The sequence below is a fragment of the Gossypium hirsutum genome, chromosome A02, assembly GCF_007990345.1.
Source record: "Gossypium hirsutum isolate 1008001.06 chromosome A02, Gossypium_hirsutum_v2.1, whole genome shotgun sequence".
In the NCBI taxonomy this organism is placed as follows: domain Eukaryota; kingdom Viridiplantae; phylum Streptophyta; class Magnoliopsida; order Malvales; family Malvaceae; genus Gossypium; species Gossypium hirsutum.
In genome coordinates this window covers 4,745,609-4,766,001 of record NC_053425.1, presented here as the reverse complement: position 1 = coordinate 4,766,001, position 20,393 = coordinate 4,745,609, and the positions used below count along the sequence as shown (strand labels likewise).

General features: G+C 32.9%; 1 protein-coding gene, 1 non-coding gene and 1 pseudogene across 2 annotated transcripts; 1 reads left to right on the top strand and 2 right to left on the bottom strand.

Moving 5' to 3' along the window:
• The first annotated feature begins 7,694 nt into the window (after positions 1-7,694).
• Positions 7,695-8,232, top strand: LOC107923165 (uncharacterized protein At4g14450, chloroplastic). The gene has a single exon (XM_016853379.2). The coding sequence runs from the start codon at positions 7,770-7,772 to the stop codon at positions 8,085-8,087; it is 318 nt and encodes a 105-aa protein (XP_016708868.1). The 5' UTR covers positions 7,695-7,769; the 3' UTR covers positions 8,088-8,232.
• Positions 8,233-11,276: 3,044 nt separating this feature from the next.
• Positions 11,277-11,382, bottom strand: LOC121216662 (small nucleolar RNA snoR103). Its single transcript, XR_005912846.1, has one exon. It is a non-coding gene; the product is annotated as a small nucleolar RNA snoR103 (small nucleolar RNA).
• A 272-nt stretch (positions 11,383-11,654) lies between these two features.
• LOC107923189 (cullin-4-like) lies at positions 11,655-19,119 on the bottom strand (annotated as a pseudogene).
• Between the last annotated feature and the right edge of the window lie 1,274 nt (positions 19,120-20,393).

Here is a 20,393-nt window from a genome sequence, read left to right as displayed (position 1 = left end):
GAAAATACGAATAAACTAATTATACCATACACAATGGCAATAATCACATAACATATGTAACTTAAATACTAATCATTAATAATCAAAGACAAGTGAATTAAAAATATTATAACGCAAATTAAAATGACTAAAATGTAAAACAAAATTTAAAATAATAAGAAATGAATTTAAAATAAATAATGAGAAAAAAATTTAATCAACAATGTACAAAACAATTTAAAAATAGAATATATGTACATATATATAGTAGGTAAGGAATATAAAACAAATAATACATATAAAATAGACCAATATAAAACATATGCATAAAGCAAGTTAAAATAAATAATAAGAATTTAAACAAACAATACATTAAAATAAGTTGGAATAGATGTAAAGTAAATAACATATAAAATATTTTAAATAACACATAGGTGAAATATTATTTTTTTTAAAAAGTTAATAAATGGATTAAATAGATTTAGGACATGGTTGAAAACGAGTTAAAATTTGGGGTACAAAATTATAAATACTGGAAAGTTAATCAGGGACCTAATTAAAAACCAAACGAAATCTGAGGGTTAGAATTAAAAAAAACAAAAGAAAATTGGAAATGGGGGCCGATTGAATTGAGTTGCGAATAAAAAGGACTAATCGCATAAATATCCCTTTTAGGGAGAATTTACAACCCCCACTACACTCACGGTACCTTTTCAAATGATTTTAAAAAAGGTTTCCTACTTTTTTATTCTGCTGGTTCCTTTTTTTTCAAGAAAAAAAAAACAAAAACTCTTTCCTTCCCCCTTTCCATTTTCAGTTCTCTGAAACAAACCTCTCTCTTACCAAGTTCAAGTGAGAAAGCTCCTATTTCGCCCTCCGAATACTCGTCCCCCCCTCCTTTCTTTTCCATGGCCTAAACGAGAAACCTGAGGGGTTTTGTGGCTCTCTTGGATCGGGGAATCTCCGATGGTGGCGGGACGCGAAGAATAGGTAAGTTTTCAGCCCCTCTTTCGTTTTTTATTTTTATTTTTAAAAAAGATTTAACACAGAAAATAAAAAAATCTAAAGAAAAAACCAAGAAAAGAAAATATGAAAACAACCTTTTTAGTTCTCTTTTTGATTAATAATCTGTGTAATACAATCCCCTTTTTGTATTTGAAAACAAAACCCCCTTTTGTTTATTTATTTGTAGTAAATTTGAAAGGAAACTAAGAAGAAGTTAAAACGAAATGAAAACAAATAAAATGAAATCAAAGATCCACCTTGCTGTGTTTTTTCTCTTGATTGCTAGTATCCTGGTATTACATTTTTACCAGGCTATATAGCCGAATACAAAAATATTTCTACTGTTTTTTTATTTTTTGCTCTTGTGGCCTCTCTATCTTCGCGTGTTTGTCTCGTTTTTGCAGGTGAAATGGGTGACCAGACGCTTGTATGGAGGCATGTGACGTGTGTGGGGAGTGGTGGTGGTAGTGCGCAAGGTGGAAGACAGCATGGGAGAGTGGGGATGGTGCTGGTGGCAGACAGCATGGGAAAGTGGGGAGAGGCAAGTAGGGATCTAGGGTTTCGGGATTGGGCTTGGATGTTGGGCTAGATTAATTTTAGGTTTTGGGTTTGAGGATGGGTTAAATGGTTTAATGGGCCTGGGTATTTTGTAAACGGGTCAAAATTGGCCTACAACAGCTGCCCCTCTTTGCTTATTGTCGTATAACGGGAATAGAGCAAAGACACAAAGAAAGGCCAATTTTGTCCGGTCTTGCCAAGTGTTGACTTCTTTGGTGCTCTTCTTGTTCAGGTAGTTTCCAGTCCACCGCATCTTGTAGCTTTGGCTCAACCCATCGCGACTTCAGAGTTATGACTTGTGGCTTCAATCTACTCGTATCTTCAGGGATATAAAATTCATTGTGATCTTGCTCTTCTACTGTATCTTCAGGAGGATAAGATCTACAGCTTCAATCTGCTCTTTTATCGCTTTAGTAAGATAAGGCTTGTGGTCTTCTCTTCTGCAACTTTAGAAGGGCATCATTTGATATCCTCGATCAGCTCCACTGCAACTTCAGGGAAACAAAATCTGGTGTCTTCAATCAGCTCCAATCTTTATTCTTTACTTGGTATGTGATCCTCAGCGTGTGAAACAAGGCTCAACTCACTTCTCGTAATATGAATTAACTTTTTTAAAAACAGACGTTAAGATAGAAATAGCTCAGCACGTGAGCTAAGGCTCAACTCACCTCTCGCAATATGAGTTAATTTTTTTTTGAGAAGTAGAAATTGAAAAAAACATCTATTGAAAATACATCGGCGTATGACCTGAGGCTCAATTCACCTCTAGCAATATGAATTGATTTTTGAAAACCAAAATTGAAAATACCTCGCTATGCGACCCGAGGCTCAATTCACCTTTAGCAATATGAATTGATTTTTGAAAACATAAATTGAAAAACAGAAATCGAAAATACCTCAGCATGTCCTGAGGCTCAGCTCACCTCTTGCAGTATGAGTTGATTTTTGACAAACAGTAATTGAAAATACCTCAGCGTGCCCCGAGGCTCAACTCACCTCCCGCAATATGAGTTGATTTAAAAAACAAACATAAAAACAGAAATTAAAAGTGACTCAACACGTGAGCCAAGGCTCAACTCACCTCTCGCAATGGTTTAATGGGCCCGGGTATTTTGTAAACGGGCCAAAATTGGCCTACAACAACACTTTTTCATGATTATTTTATTAATATTTAAAATTTTCAATTGTTAATTTTATAGTGAAGTACAAGAATAGTTAGATTAATATTCAGTTTGTTTTATTTTGGTCATTCAATTATTAATTTTTTTTCGTTTCAATCACTTAATTTTTCGAAATCAAATATTTTATTCACTTTTTTGTTGGTTGTATATTTGAATCTCGCCAACAAATAGGAATGAGGTTTAATAAAAATATAAAAGTCAATGATATGAAACAAATTTCCAATTTCGTTAAATCCGTGGAAATATACCGAGATGGAACTTATAGACGATGACAGCATGGAGACAATTATCGCACTTTATTGCTCGACTAGAACATGAACACTAAACTAGTTAAGTTGTTTGTTGAGTTTGCAAGATGTCACGATACAACGTTGCCAATATTGCTGAACCACAACTATACGAATGGGCAGGTTGCAAATCAGACAATAGAGGCAAGTACACCATGTAGACTTTATTATTATTTTCGTCCGGCATAAGTACCCCCTATCAGCTGCAATATATATGCCTGAGCAACGCACATCTTGCCCACTCAGTGGCACTACTCAATAAGGTTTTGAAATTTTCCTTTAACCAGAAAAATTTCAAACTTGTAAACCTAGCTTCACCATCACCAGGCGAGTGTCCAAGCAACTGATAGCAAAGCGTCGTAGGTTCAAGCACTTTACTTGAACATGTGAGCGCATTATTCTCAACTAGAAGCCCGAGTTGCAATGCAACATCTTCCAAGGTGATGGTGCACTCCCCACAAGGCAAATAAAATGTGTGGGTCTCCGAGCATCATCGCTTAGTCAATGTGGATATTAAGTTGACCGTCAACTCAAACATCCGAATCAATGCCACTATTCCAAATTTGGTAGCATCCAAGTATGGAAAAAAATATTCGTCCAGTCGGTAGCTCGAGCCGTGGACACATGCCCTCAACACGCAGCAGTCCATATTAAATTACCGCACTATTTAAATTCTTCCAATTAAATAAAAAATGACGTGCAACTGTATAAATATACCCATGAAAAACAAATAATAATTTTTTTTATTGGCACATTAATCATCATTGTAGTGTGGTTGATAGCTTTGATTAGAGAATCCATTTCGATATCTGCACAAATAAAATTGAATAAATATATCATTTTAAATAATTAATCACCAGTTAAACAAAAAAATTAAAATAATCGATATAATCATATACGCATAAAAAAATATTCTTGCAGTTGAAATCTATATTTATTAAAAATTATAGAAATATCAACCTAACTAATCTAGTATAATAGAAATTACAAACATAAAAATAACAATATAAACATATATATTTTTTGGTAGAAAATAAACAACAATTTATGTGATTATAACCATAGGTTTCATTACAAAATCAAAGCTTTATTATGATCCTCTAACAAAATGTTCTTCACTGCATTTAGAGGAGCAACAAATAATTATAAATTAGCAAGATGAGTGGCTATTTTGGCCAAGCAACCCGCAGCTTCATTCTGAGATCTCGGCACATGTCGTAATCAGATTTCTCATTATTGGTGTATTATTTCATGAATCAATCGTAATTCCACCATTTTACTACTAAAAAAACCATACATTTTTTTTCTCCACAAAAATCCAACTGAAACTGCTTTTTTTTTTACAAATAAAAATATAATCTTTAAACATTACATATTAAAATTAAGAAAAATATTAATAATATATACTTAAAACTATCATAATTTATCCCAAAAACTACAACACATAACAAATTTTTCACAAACAATCTTAAATATTAAATTTAAATTTCAATAATTATTTAATAAACAAACATATAATATACAAACTATCATTAAAGAACATACCTTAATTTTATCACTCTCTCCCTACAACTTCTACATAAGTAATTTCTTCCCTTAAACACTAACACAAAACGGCCCACAAATTTTCTTTTTCTTAAACTCCCGGTGATGGTGTTGGGGCAAGGAGAGACCATTGCCACCTTTATAAACGCGAAAAAAAAAATAATTGGTGTCTCGATACAGTCGAAGCATCAATCACATTTTTTTAATTTGTAGTTTTTTTAGTTAATATTTTTTTTTTAAATTTGACCGGTATTGCTTGACACACTGACAATATTTTTTTTTATTTTCTCCATCGATATACTTATATTTTCATGAGCATTTTGAAAAAATATAAACTAATATCACTTGACATAATAACGACACAAAAAAAAATTTTAACTCTTGATTAAGCCATGATTACTAAAAAAAAGAAGATGATACTATCAATGTGTCAAACGACAAACACCGTTGAAAATAGCTTATTTTTGTAAATAATTTATCCCAACTCATTTTTATAATTAATTAATTTTTTATATTATTTATATAAAAAAGCGTCAAAACCCAATGGCGTGTACACTAACCCTACACGGCTTATAGTTGCGGCCCCGCAGCCGAAGTCGACAAGCCGGTTTTATTTTTTATTTTTTATTTTTAGTAGGTCAATTGAGGCGTGTTTTCCGACTTTGGAGGTGGAATGGCTTCACAATATTTTATTCGGCTCAGCCTTTTCTTAAAATAATTTTTTACTTAAAATGATTTTTGCGAATGATGTTCAATTTGCTTGGAAATTACTGCATTATTGCCTAATTTAAAAAAAAAGTTAGAGTGTCGACAATTAATTTTTTCGTTACAAATATTTTTTAAATAAATAAATGGTTAATTATAAAATATGTTTAAAATTTAAATAATTATTAAACATATTGTTCTCATATAAAAGGAATCTCGTTGGCAAATAGATTCAGATTAATATATATATATATATATAAATAAAAGATACACCTTGATTAAATGCACTTAGTCAATTTTAGTTTGTTATATTTTTCTCCATAATTTTTTTTTTTTTTTACTTTTCTAAGGTACCCATTAAGAAGGTAGAGATGGAAATTAATTTTAATTTAATTGCATAAAACAAACAACTTCACTTATTTTTTTAATTTGACAAATGTAATTTTGTGTGATTAAACTATGGGTTAAATGGTAAACGACTTGATATTAAGCCCTCAATTAACATCAACTTTGAGTTTAATCCACTCACTACCTCCTTTCCTTTAAAAAAATATAAATAATATGAAGTTGGGAATCATTTATGTATATAGTTATACAAAATTAAATTTTATATATAACATTACATAATTAATTCAAATTTAGGTTTAATTTTAAAATTAATTTTTTATTTTATACTATTCACAGATTAAAAAGTAAAGAAATAGTGCATGAATGTATCTAAAGTCCCTATGCTCAGCTTGAACAATGTCTATGGATGTTTAGTGGTTTTTTCTTTTGTATATTGGTGACAACTCAGTTGGATGTGTATGTTTCAGGAAATTGTTAAGCAAAGGGACCTTTACAGCTTTCGCATTTACATATATGCATAGTGAGGGTACAAATCTAGTAAATTCTCAATTCCTAACGAGGATGATGGCAGCAGCAACCAGCTCCATGAGTTTCCAGTTTGGGAACAAATCCAGCAGCCTCATTCCCATACTTGGTTATACAGTCAAGTTTGCATATTCCATACAAGAATTCATCACATGTTGGAACATTTTTAAATATTTATAGTGTTCCAATAACCATAAATGAATAGATGTAATTAATCAAAAGTTATGTTATTTAATTTTCCGAAAAAGAATTATAACTATTTAAATAATATTATTTAAATAGTTATAATATTAAATGAATAATTATGTGTTTATTTTTAAGGATATTATTATTCAAAAAGACACCTATTGAAAGATGTCTCTACGAAGAGATATGAAAATTTCTATAAATAGGAATGAGATTTCATTTGGAAAATACACCAACAAATTCTATTATCCTTTCTTTCCTTCCTTCATTTTCTAATATTATTAGATTATTCTATAAAGTATTATTGCAAAAATCCTTTGTAGAAATTGAGTTTCTTGTTATATATTGCTCAGTACGTAGTGGACTATTCTCGTCAGTGCAAAACGCAAATAGTCATTGGCTTCATTGTATCCTCGAGGTTAATTTGCTTGGAACTCATTTGCACACCGAAGATAGGTGGGGGCAAATATAACTTTAAAGACAGTGGCTTGATACACGCCTTAGAGCCTTGTCTTTTTTCTTCTTTTTCTGTTTGAGTTTCGTTTGTGTATTCGAGATTTTCCTCACCGGAGATTTAAATTAACAATATATTCCATTCATTCCCTGTGCTCAAAAAATATTATATCAATTAGCAACTTATATCCAGTATAAAATTGTTGTATAAAATTGTTGCAGGGATTGCTTACTAGCAAGAGTGTGGGACATTGATTTGTTTCTGCCGGTGATATGTGAGTTGTACCGAAAAGAAAAGAGTAACTACACTTAAAAAGGTCATTAAATTATTAATAAGTTTATGTTTTGGTCATTTAACTTCAAAAAGTTATAAAATGGTCATTGAACAAGTCATTGGGTAGGTAAGTTTTTTTTTTAAAAAAAAGGTCCAGTTAGTGAGCTCTAAACAACGATTCGACAATCAATATGTTGGATTAGTATCCATCGACAAGTATAAGGACTTACCTTAGATCCAAGTCGATCTAACAGTTAGTGTCAGAGACAGGAGAAAAAAACTATTTGAATTTTGACTTGTAAATTCGTGATGTTTAAAGTTGTTTTATGAAAATAAAAAATGAATTGTAGAAGAAAATGAGAGAGAGCTTTTGATTAATATAGGCAGTACAAATAGTGAATGATATATAGTATTAATTTTAACTACTCAATGAGTTAATAAAAAAATTTTAAATAGTTTTTTAATTAAATTCCTAAAATTTTTCCGGTCAAAGTCAAAGAGTTCCCTATAATTTCGTAAATATGCACAGCTGTTAGCTGTTAGCTGTAAAAGCCAAGCCAATAAACTGACGGCTATGCCAACCTTTCCACGTGCGCTCCACACGCTTTCCCCTCCCTATATAAATCTCCCAACTCAATCAATGTACTTCCATCTTTTCTCTCAAAAAATAATTTCCTTTTCCTCTCAAATAAATCACAAAAACAGTCAGATTTCACCTCATACATGTCAACAACACCGAGAAAAAGCTCCGCCGTCGACGGCTCCGATCAGCGGCAACCTAGTCGACTTCAACGGTGTGCTCCGGCTTCTATACGGATTAGTCCGGTTTCGAACTGGAACGTTGCGATCCCTCTCTTATCACCGGTTCCTCCTTCGCCTCCCTCGATTGTTCTGGGGATGACAGAGAAAAGAGAAGAGCTACCGAGAAAAGAGCAGCAGCGGCAAAACCAGACAACGGAGCGTCAGAAGCGTGTTTTTGCAATGTGGCAACATCCAGCGGCTCCGTTTTGTTACGAACCGGCGCCGTTTGTGCCGGTTTAGATGTAAACAAAGAAATGTTGTTAGATGTAACGGCGTGTGTTGAGCTTGTTATTCTTCTTTGGTTTTGTTCAACGTACGCGCCACTAATATTTGTTTATTTGTTCATGTTAATAATTTGATAAATAGAAATCCACATTTCAATGGATCATCTTCCCTCACCTCCTTTAAACTGCTAAAGATATCACATCTACCATTTCGTGAATGATGGAATAGTAGAAGCTTTTGATGTGCGACCACATTACAATAACTGAGTCATATAGGCTTAGATACAGAGCATGAACTTTGTTTGGGTTTAGATTATCCTGTCCAACCACATCACCTTATTTCTTTCTTTAGATATATATATATATATATGATAATGTATTTAATTGAGTTAAATAAGTCATTAATCAATTTCAATTTAATTGTAAAATTATCAAAAATTTATTATTTTTAATATGTTTCATTATCGTGAGTAATAATCAAATCCTCAATCACATGGTTAAGAGTAAAGATGAAACCACCACGTCACACATCATAGTACTTATATCTTTTTTATATTTTGATAAATTATGCATGCGTTTTGAGAATCATGAGATTTGAACCCAAAATATCATAATTTTACTATGTTAATTTTACCATTTTAAACAAAATCATTGTTAATTAATTTGTTCCACAAATATTATGGACGTGAAATAATATTAACTAATAAAAGAACGTTAAGACATAACACACATCAATGTCGTACATATAAGTCTATATTTTTTGGTCGAAAGAGGAATATGCTTTTATTAACCTACTCGCATAAAGCTTGATACATAACTTTCTTCTGGGTATCATCTAAAAGTAGATTATTTAAGCAATTAAGTGGATTTGAGTAATTATAAAATAAGTCATTAAAATTATCAATATTTTAAGGAGAAAAAAGTTAAAAATTATTCATTCATATCAAGAATTCGGACGTTTGTATTTTTCAAAAATTTAAAAAAAAATTCTTGAAGGAGCTAAAACTTATATCCAAAATATTCTTTTATTTTTTAAAATTTTAATATATTTTAAATAATAATTACAACTTTTCAAATTCAAAGTCTAAAATAAGAATAATTTGAATCTAATTTCATCCAACTCCATCTATGAGTAAATGTACTTTGTAACTTACAATAGCGTTAATGTTGAATTTGGCTCAATCAAGTAGTATTTTAGTAAGATGGAGAATAATATTTTCCTAAAAATAAATTATTATTGAAAAGCAATTTTTGTTTAGGTACATTCATTATTGTCTTCAATAAGTAATCTTTAAAACAAAAATAAATGTTTGGGTTTATCAATATTCCTTTAAAGCGTAGACCCAAAAGGCCATTATTAACCCATTTTCTATTAACTACATTTCTCGCCCATCTTTTCATTAGGTTTCTTGCCAATTGGGGTTTTTAATATTTCTCTAAGAATTAATTAACTCTTAATAATTATGAGATCCATAATTGTTTTTAATTGAAATCCTTTAGAACAGAAAATGTTAATTAATGCCAGTGTATGAAAAAATAATCAATACTAAAGTGTTTATTATGATGCCGAACTTTAGGATATCTTTGATGAATTAAAGATTATCGTAAATAAGATATTCAAAAAGGTCTCAATTCAGGAGGGTACTTCTAGAATTTCGAATTCAACTCTTCTCAGAAGACTTCATTTGATCCTATCAACGATAAAACAGTGAAAGATTCAACATATTCTCCGAGAAGAAAACATATCTGTAGATAGTATAGTCAAGATCGTTCGTGATAGAAGACCAGCTTTAAGATTGTTTAAGGATCCTCCTTTTTGAGGGTCTAATTTTCTTTGAACTTGTATTTTTTTTAAATTTTCACCAAAAATATATATTATAATTAGAACATTTTTATCATACAATTTTTTTTTCATTTGATCTCTTTCACATGAGTATCAATTAATTGGATTCATTTTTCAATTTAATTTTCAAGAGTTTCTTGCTTGTTAATTTGATTAAGGGTCTGTTTGATTGGCAGTAAAATGTTTTCCGTAAAATGATTTCTGAAAAATGTTTTACTTTTCTGTAAAATGACTTACTGGAAAATATTTTCTGGTGTTTGATTGAATTTGTGTAAAATATTTTCTGCTGTTTGACAGATTTCCTGAAAATATTTTCCGGAAAAGTTATTTTTTACATATATTAATATATATTAATAATTTTTTATATTTTAAATTGTTTTTACATATATTGCAATGATTTATTTATAATAATACTCAATAATAAGCTACAATATTGATCGTTATAAATTAAAAAAAGTATTATCCACAATGAGTACTAGTAAGAATATTGAATAATTATAAATTACTTCGAAACCATAATGAGTACTAGAAATAATATTATCCAAATACATAATTAGTAGTACACCACATAGTAACAACATTGTTCAAGTGCATAATATTACAGCACATAAAAGTGTCAATATCTTCAACCCTAAATTAACTACCAATGAACTAACAAAACGAGACTGAATTAGGAGTTGACAAAAGTCCAAACATGACAGTCTCAGAAATTTTTCCAACCATAATCATTCTTATAGAAGAACTACAATAATCTGTATTAGTATTTGACGATTATTAGAATGACAGCTCCTTCCACTCCAAAGGAAGCAATGTGTAAGAATCAAGAAACCTTCCATAAAAGATATATCAGATAACAAAGCAATGTTCTAAAAACGGGCACATCAAATTAAAAAGCAAGATTAACCAAATCTATTGGGAATTTGAAATTACTATTTATAACCTTGACAAGATAATATGTTCACAAACATGATTCATCAGGATCATCATTTAAAAAAGACATGAACAACCTCCATACATTGCAACAGTTGTTCATGTTTATACAAAACATGCTCATGAACTTCAAACAAACAGAAATAGAAAACTTATATTAGTAAGAACACATAAAAAAAGGAATCAAATTATGGACCCAAAGGCAATATACAACTCTTTGAAAAATAAAACAGTAATGCTAGAAACATAGTCTATTTATTGTAGAAAGCCAAAAAGAACTCAATTTGCTCCAAAGGAAAATATCAGCATTGCATGCAATTCTATGTCATAAAAACTTTAAACCAAGATCGAAACAGATACATTCTTCACTAAATTTACAATCTTTCATTTGTAAATTTGTTTAATGAACTTATTGAAACCTTTAATGTAATGTAATGTGACGTAGGTTCTTTATGGGCATAAATGTACTAATGGCTCACCCACCTAAAGCCTGCATATTGATATTTGTCCATGTTTACAGCAGCTACACAGACTTGAGTGCTCTGCCAAGAATTAGGACAACTAAAGAACCCATTAAAATTAGTTCATAACATAATATTTTCCAGAGAGCTAGCAGACAATAATAACATAATTATGTCTTTAGTTCATAAAATAATATCTACTCAACAAGTGGAATGTTGTTTACATGTGAACATATTTTAGATTTCTGGGTAGTCCACTAAAGTGCACAAAATTTAAGAGTAAATGTTGTTTGCATGTGAACATATTTTAGACCTAAGAATCTAGTCACAAAAATAAATTTCAGTATCACACAAACTCCATATATTATGTAAATTGTTTGATCTTACATCAACCAGTACACAAGTAGGTACTCCAAGAAATAGAAGATAATTTAACTTGCTGAGTACTTTTCTCTTCTACTCTGACATGATTCAATTATTTTCTTATATATTTATATGATCTACCCTCAGGCACAACAAACTTATTACATGGTCATTAGTTCAACACATTCTGCTTACAGGAATTACACATAATTAATCCAACTCATGTCATGAGGGGTAACACTACTGGAGACAATACCACCACTAACAGGTAACATATTCTTAGACTCTTAGTGGATATAAAAGTTATGGACTGCCCATGTTTACAAAACCCTAAAGGATGCAGTTCACCAGATTGATGATTAGAAATTCCAATGGTAACCTATGGAATGCATTTCTTTTACAAACTTATACAAAAAAGGATATAGAGGTAAACCTTAAACTTTCCTTCAAGTTTGTTTGTAAACTAGCTGCCACACTCTGTCTTCAGCTGTAGCATCGCAAGAACATAACAAATTAACAATTTAATACAATCTTCTGAAGACACACCATTTAATGCGAAGAACATACTGACCTTAGAAATCATGGATTTCTCTGCATCAATAGAAGCACTCTTCCCTAACAGCAGCCTTTTAGCAAGATCTTTCTTATAGAATGCTTCAAAAACATCCTTGCCCTTAATTATCAACAAAAATGCCATTCACAACTCTAGCATTAACTAGTGAGGCAAGAAAGAAAGAAATGCACAAAAGGAAAACTGTTACTTGGGGGAAAAAAGTAAATTTAATCATTTTTGTGGGAAACTCTACCTGGATGAACTTGAATAAAACCAAAACTTTATCAAGTGTACCCTCTAATTCCTCTTCAAAAGTACCCTTATTACCATCACGAAGCTTTTCATCCAGAAACTTAGCAATAAGCTCAGCAGGTCGATTCTATTAAACACAATAAAGTTCGACCATCAGTCAAGTTCAAAATATGATGATCTAAATTAGGAATTTACTTTACTGGTTTAAAGGTAAATGAACATGCAGTTTAAAAATAAAATAATCTCTAAATACAAAGGACAAACATGCTAACCTGACGAAGATTAATTAGATGCTCAAAAGAATCCTTAATGGTGTTGCAAAATGCCTCATTCTTGGAAAAGCTTTCTTCTAATATGGAGTCAAGTGAAGCCTTGAATTCTAACAAGGAAGACACCATGTCCTTGTCTTTCTCTTCATCCATGACAATGCTCTGCCCAGTTCTCCGAATATATGAGCTTATGGCCTGCCTGAGTGATTTGCATTGACCCTTGAAAACAGTGAGTACATCCTCTGAAGGTCCTCGATACGGTGTCCATCCATCAGCATCATAAATCCCTGCACAAATTAGAGAAACCATAGCTACTAAGAAGATGCAAATTCAAGGTGTTCAAAGCACAAAGAACAACCAAAAATTCAATTCACACCTTATCAAGAATGGCAGGTATATGGCGTTCCAGCAGTTGCCTTTCTGCTGTTGCTATAAGCGGCTTTCTCGTAAAAGCATCCAGGTAGAGTAAGCATCTTTCATTTTCTTCATTTAACCTCATCTGAAGGAATACGCACAAAAAGCCATTTCCACCTTCTGGGGTTCCTGATTCAGGGCAGAATTCCCAGACTTGATGAACGCCGGTGTCTGGTGTTAAGAATCGGTGTTGGCTGATGGCAAGCAGAAGATCAGGTGTCAAGGATAGGGGAAGGGGAAGGGGAAGGGAAAGGGAAAGGAAAATTTTCCTGAAAATGTCTTACCGAATCAGAAACAGTAAGACATTTTCCAAAACTAAAGGCTACTATTTCCCGTGTTTGTAATTGATTTTACATAGGGAAAATATTTTCCAACAAACAAACACCGGAAAATGTGGAAAACTAATTTTAGAAAATATTTTCCCCCTATCAAACAGACCCTAAGTTTCAAGTTTAATTTTAAAGAGTTTCTTACTTGTTGAGCTAATTATTTTAGGTTTAATTAAATTAGTATTACTTCATTCGGTACCATTATCATTACAATAATTTGGAGGTTATGAATTTGAGTGTTAGAAGATTTATAAGTATTTTGAAAACTGTATAATAAAAAAAACTTATTTTGGCTTTAGGTTTTCTATCTATTGAACTATTCATTTAATTTTGAAGATTTATTTACTATTTAAAAGAGTTACGATAAAAATATTAAATTTAAAAAATATATTTGGACAAAAAATAAATATTTACAGAGTCAATAGTTAGATAAAAAATTGCGTCTTGGTCCGATCCGTTTTACTAATTGATAGAAATCAATAGCTCATTTTATATAAAAATTTAGACAGATTTGCTAGCTTTAAGACAATAAAATCAGAATTCAACCTAACTTAACAGTCGACTTAGTTTAATTTTTTGGTATTTGAAATTTATTTTAAAGGTTAAAATTTATTCTTAGTCTGTGTACTTAAAAAGTTAGAAATTAATTTCTCTAACTATTTTTATATATAAATTTTAATTCAATCATTAAAATCGCAAGTAATTTCTATTAAAATTTGTCAATTTGGCATGTTGATTAAATGTACTCATGTGACCAGTCATATAATTAAAAATAAACATGCTAAATTGACAAATTTTAAAAAATATAAGAAAATTGAATTTCTAATTTTTTAAGTATATGAACTAAATCTTAAATTTTGTCAAAGTTCAGATACTAATAGCTCATTTTAACCTATTTTCAATTAACATTATAAAAACAAATTTTGACTGGAAAATTTCTTAAACCTCTCTCATTTTCTTTTTCTCGTTGTTGTCTTATTTTGACTGGAAATTTTTTCAAACCTAAACCTGGAATAAAATGTATACATAAAGAGAGGGTTTAATTATAAATATAAATATCATCTTCTTATTTTATATAAAAAAAGTTAATCTTTTTATTTTGATTTGCAAAAATTTAGGATGGATTTGGATAGACAGTGTATTTACTAGCGATTAGTGTAAAAATAACGGTGGTGATAAGACTAGATACTGTAACAATACTATAGCGTGTGATAAAAAGTAAACTAAACAAATTACATCATACCCCATCGCTCATCCAAATTAACCCTTAGCCATCATACTTTATAAAAATTGAAAACTCAATCTAATTGGACACTACTGGTAAACATTGCACGTTAAATTGTTTGCCAGAAAATCAATACTGTAGAAGCCCAAATTGCCCGGGCCCGATTATATCAAAACCCAACCAAACCTCTAAACCCACTAAAACCCTTAACCCATGACCCATTTACATCTACCCAAACCCATTACAAAACCCAAATATTAAACCCAATTCAAAAGCCTATTAAGCCCTCCCCAAAAAAAAAAACCTAACCAAAAAAAAAAACCTAACCCAAAAAGAAAAAGAAAAACCTAACCCCCTCCAAAAAAAAACCAAGAAACCCTAGCCACCTAACCACTTTCCCACTTGCCCCATTTTTCCTCCCATTATTGATATCCATTGTCTACCACCACCACCTACAAAATAGAAAAAGAAATAATAGAAAATCATGTAAAAGATGGCTATAAAAAGCCATTCAAAAATCATGTAAGGGGGGATTTTACAAAGATTGAAAAAGGAGACAAACACAAAAATCCCTTCAAATTTTGAACACAAAAGAAACATCAATAAAAAGGTTGCATTTTTTTCTTTTTTCCTCTTCTTTCGAATCTTTTTTTCTTTCTTTTTTTTGTGTTGTTTTTTTCTTTCTTTATATATACATATATTGTTAAGAAAAAAATTACCTTTTCCGACCACCGTGAGCAGTGGCCGGCGGTGGCCGGCGCCGGTGACGGGCGGCGGCCGACGATCGGCCGGTGACCGGCCCCCCTTGGCCGGATTTCCTTTCCCCCTCCCTTCTCTCTTCTTTCCCCCTTCTTTTTTTTTAGGTATTTTATATATATTATGTATATATTTTTTAATGCCATTAGTTATATATTTCTTATGTATATATTCTTAAATACTATTATATATACATATATATATTTTAAATACCATATTGTGTATATATTATTATTACAAATTATTACTATTGCTAGTATTATTATAACTATTATTATATTAGTGTATATTTTATGTACATATGTATATATATATTTTTGTACATATCATTATTTTATATTATTGTTGTAAATTTTTTATGTATATATTTTTTATGTACGTTTCCTAATATTTTCTTTTATTGTAGATATTATTATTACATACTTTTATTATATGCATATATATATGTATTTTTATGTACATATTATTATTTTATATTATTTTTACCAAGTATATCATTTTTCCTATTTTATTATTAGTACATGATTTGTTTTTATTTTGTAAATATCATTATTATTGTTATTCTAATATTCTAGTATTCCATGTTAATATTTTCATTAATGATATCATTTTTTTGCGTCCTTTATCTATTTTTAATTTCTCACTTTAGGAATATTTTTTCTCATGTTTTAATTAATTTCAAAAATAAGGCAATGTACCGATTTAATATTAAGCCATCGATTTCATCGCTATGTTGGGTGAAATTCGTCGGCTTGTGTTAAAAAACGGGACACCCTTTCTAAAAAAATCGAAAACTAAAAATTCTCATTTTTCAATCGGATCACGATTAAATATTATATTGAACTCGTATTTTTGAAAATCAAGTCAACACATGTTTATGAGATACCAATTTTGGGCGTCGCGAGGGTGCTAATACCTTCCTCGCGCGTAACTGACTTCCGAACCCCAATTTTTCTCTGGACTTTCACGTAGACCTAAATTTGGCCTTCTTTTTATTTTAAAATAATTTTATTAGGTATCCGATCACACCTATAAAAAAGGATCGGTGGCGACTCCCTTTGCTAATAAAATCGAAAGTTGGTTTTCAAATGCTTAATAAATCACCACAATTAGTGACCAAGCGAAACTAATTAAAAAAATTTTTACGTCGCTACAGCTGGCGACTCCGCTGGGGACCTCCATTTTTGAGAGTCGAGTTGAATGAAACGCGTGTTGTCAAAATTTTCAAATTTCCATGTTCAAATTAATATTTAATCATGATCCTTAAGTTTTGTTTTCGAAAAATCATACATACGTATCTCCTAATTTGTTTTATCTTTCATTTTAGTTTTGTAGTTTTAAAATAAATGGAAGGATTGCAAGTTTCTCCCACACACCGTGCACTTGCATTTTGCATAACATAAGCTCTCTACCCGGGCTCTGTCCGTTTAAGTGAAAGTAAATGCTATGCCTTCGTGAGTTAACTCGTCCCTCCGTACAGGCTAGTGAATACTTTCGGGTTACATATGACTTATGATTTCGTGAGTTAACTTGTCCCTCCGCATAGGCATAAGTAAATGTAATCCCTCGAATTGAACTCGTGAGCCTGTGATGGGTTATGACCGAGGCTTCGTGCTAATCTTAGCAGATGATAGTACGAGCAATTCGAGTACCTGTCTAGAACCAAAACCGCATATAGTGAACCATACGAGCCACCCAACTAGAGCCATGCCGAACCTCCGCTCGTTTAGTAGTCACCGAAATAAGTACACGGGAAAAGCACATCTTACCTTCTATTTCTTTTACATTTGTGCTTTCTAAGCAAGGGAATCGAGTCCACTGGACCAAGTAGCTTAATTTGTTAGATTTTCCACAATTTTTCTCTGTTTATATGTGTTGCGCTAACCAAGGTCATTTGTCTGTATTTTTATTTTTCATCATGCATCGAAGGCATCTTGTTAGGAAGGTGTTGATTAGAGATTGGTTGCCAAAAACGGGTTTCTAATGGAGGAGTCAATTATACGAGTGACTGAAACATTGTGTAATACTCCTTTGATTAAGGAAATGCCTAAATAGGGGCTATCTTGAAATTAACACCAAATTTTTGCATATTCATTCATGACTGACATTCATTTGACATTCATGCATTCATTCATGCATTCATTCATACATTGCATATCCGATACTTGGTCAATGAAGATAAAATATATAATTCGCAGTTGTAATACCACAAGACTGGAACCACGTCATCCGTATAAAACGCGCCGACAAGCTAGAGTAATGGAGGCTGAATTCAATGAGAGAATTGAAAGGATGGAAAGGGCTCAAAAGGAATTATAAGAGCAACTGGCCAAATCGCAACAAGAAACGAGAGACCTAATGGTGAGATCTCGAGAGGAATCACTCGAGCAAAGAGATCAGATGGCCAAAATGATGGAGATGATGACAACTTTGGTCAAAGGAAAAGGACCCGTGCAGAACCCCAATGTTATGGAACCTCAATCAAGAATTCACCACGATCAGGATCCACTCTATCCCCCGGGATTCACTCCACCACCCGCATATACAACACAAAGAGGGTATACTTAAGGGGAACCCACAGTCTTGGAACAACGACCTATGCCACCTGCTCCACCCACTAATCTGGGGCAAGGAATATTCGTGTCGAACCTAGGGGCAAGCCCTGCTGATCCACTAGTTCCAGATCTGGACAACCCAGCAGAGGTAGCCAAGTTGAAATTGGATAATCATGATGCAAAATATAGAAGTTTAGAGGAAAGACTCAAAGTAATAGAAGGCACTGAAGTCTTCTCCGCACTAGGTGCCAAAGAACTCAGTTTGGTACCTGATCTAATCTTGCCTCCGAAATTCAAGGCGTCTGATTTTGAAAAGTATGATGGGACAAGGTGCCCAAAAGCACATCTCATCATGTTCTGTCGAAAAATGACCGGTTATGTGAACAAGGATAAGCTACTTATACATTGCTTTCAAGATAGTCTAACAGGGTCAGCTCTTCGGTGGTACAACCAACTCAGTAGAGAAAAGATTCGATCCTGGAAGGACTTGGCGTCAGCATTTTGCGAGCAGTACAAGCATGTGTCGGATATGGTGCCAGACCGGATGACCTTGCAAATGATGGAGAAAAAGCCATCAGAAACCTTCAGACAGTATGTGCAGAGATGGAGAGAAGTCTCGGCCCAAGCGGAACCCCCACTAACAAAAATGGAGATAACCGTTCTCTTTTATCAACACCTTAAATGCGCCATTTTATGACAAATTAGTGGGAAGTGCCACGAAAGAGTTTGCGGATATTGTAATATCTGGTGAGCTCATTGAGAATGCCGTCAAGAGCGGTAGAATGGAAGGTCAAGAAAGTTCAAGAAGGGCAGCGCCCACGAAGAAGAAAGAACCAGAAGCCCACATGGTGAGAATGGGAAGCCGTTATGCCCCTAACCCATATCCAAACCAACCCCGACCTCGAAATTATCCACCTCCGAATTTCTATTACCCTCCTCAAACCCCTTACTACCAAACACCGCCTCCTTACTCTTCTTACCCCGTTTGCTCCACAAGTAACTCGAGACCAACCGCCACATTCCCATAAAATACAATACCCGTCCAAGGTCAACCCAAAAACGAGCAGAGGCCAGCAAAACCCAATTCTGAGAGACCATAATTTACCTCTATTCCTGTGTCATATGGGGAACTGTACCCAAAATTTTTGGAGAAGCAATTGATATCCCCGCATTATATGGTACCATTGAGGCCCCCATACCCGAAATGGTACGACCCAAACGCTAGTTGTGCATACTATGCGGGAAACCAAGGGCACTCTACGGAAAACTGCCTGGCCTTCAAAAGGAGAGTTCAAGGACTTATCGATGCGGGTATTCTGCGATTTGATGGCACTGGCGGTACATCCGAGAACCCATTCCCAAACCACGCCGAAAGGAATGTGAGCGCAGTAGGAGAGGAGGACAAACGACAAAGTAGAAGACGGGTTTCTGAAATAAGAACACCTCTGTAGAAAATCTTGGAGGTGCTAGTTGAAAAGGGTTCGCTTTGTCATCTTAACAGAGTATTCGAGGGAAGGAATACAAAAGATCCAAGTTTTTGTGAATTCTATAGTATTGAGGGGCACGACATTCAATCCTGCAAAGAGTTCAGGAGATTACTGCAAAATATGATGGACAATAAGGAGATTGGGATTTTTTATAAAGGCGAAGAGGCCAATGAGAAAGAAGTATGTACCTCCGACAATCAATCTCAGGTTGTCCGTATAGCGCCGACCAACCGTTAATAATTTATTATGACGCGAAGAAGGAACCAGTGAAACCAAAAGTGATAATCGAGGTACCATCTCCTTTCCCCTATAAGGACAATAAAGCAGTACCATGAAAATATGACGTTAATATCGTCACATCTGAAGATGAAAAACCCAAAGCCATGACTGGAAGCGTTGGGGAAGTAGGTCATTTCACTCGTAGCGGAAGATGTTATTCAAAGAGGTCGAATCAGTAAAGAATAGTGACTTGAAACAGAAAGGAAAATCACCGATGCATGTGACCGAAGAGGAGCATGAAACTGTGCCTGAACAAGAAGCTAAAAAGCCTGTGGACGAGGGGAAGCACAGGAATTCTTAAAATTTATCAAGCACAGTGAGTACAACGTGGTAGAACAATTGAGTAAGCAGTCAGCGCGAATCTCGGTATTATCTTTGCTGTTGAATTCAGAGCCACACCGGAACGCTCTGCTGAAAGTGTTAAATCAAGCTTATGTGGCAAACAATGTATCCGTTGAAAAACTAGATAGGTGGGTGAACAAACTGAATGCTGATAATTTCATTTCTTTTAATGATGATGAAATACCGCCCAATGGTAGAGGCTCAGTGAAAGCATTGCATATCACAACCCGTTGTAAGGGCTATATAATACCGAATGTGCTCATC

Bases quoted from the DNA above. Each gene is read 5' to 3' on its own strand.
- LOC107923165 (XM_016853379.2), top strand. From the start codon at position 7,770: ATGTCAACAACACCGAGAAAAAGCTCCGCCGTCGACGGCTCCGATCAG.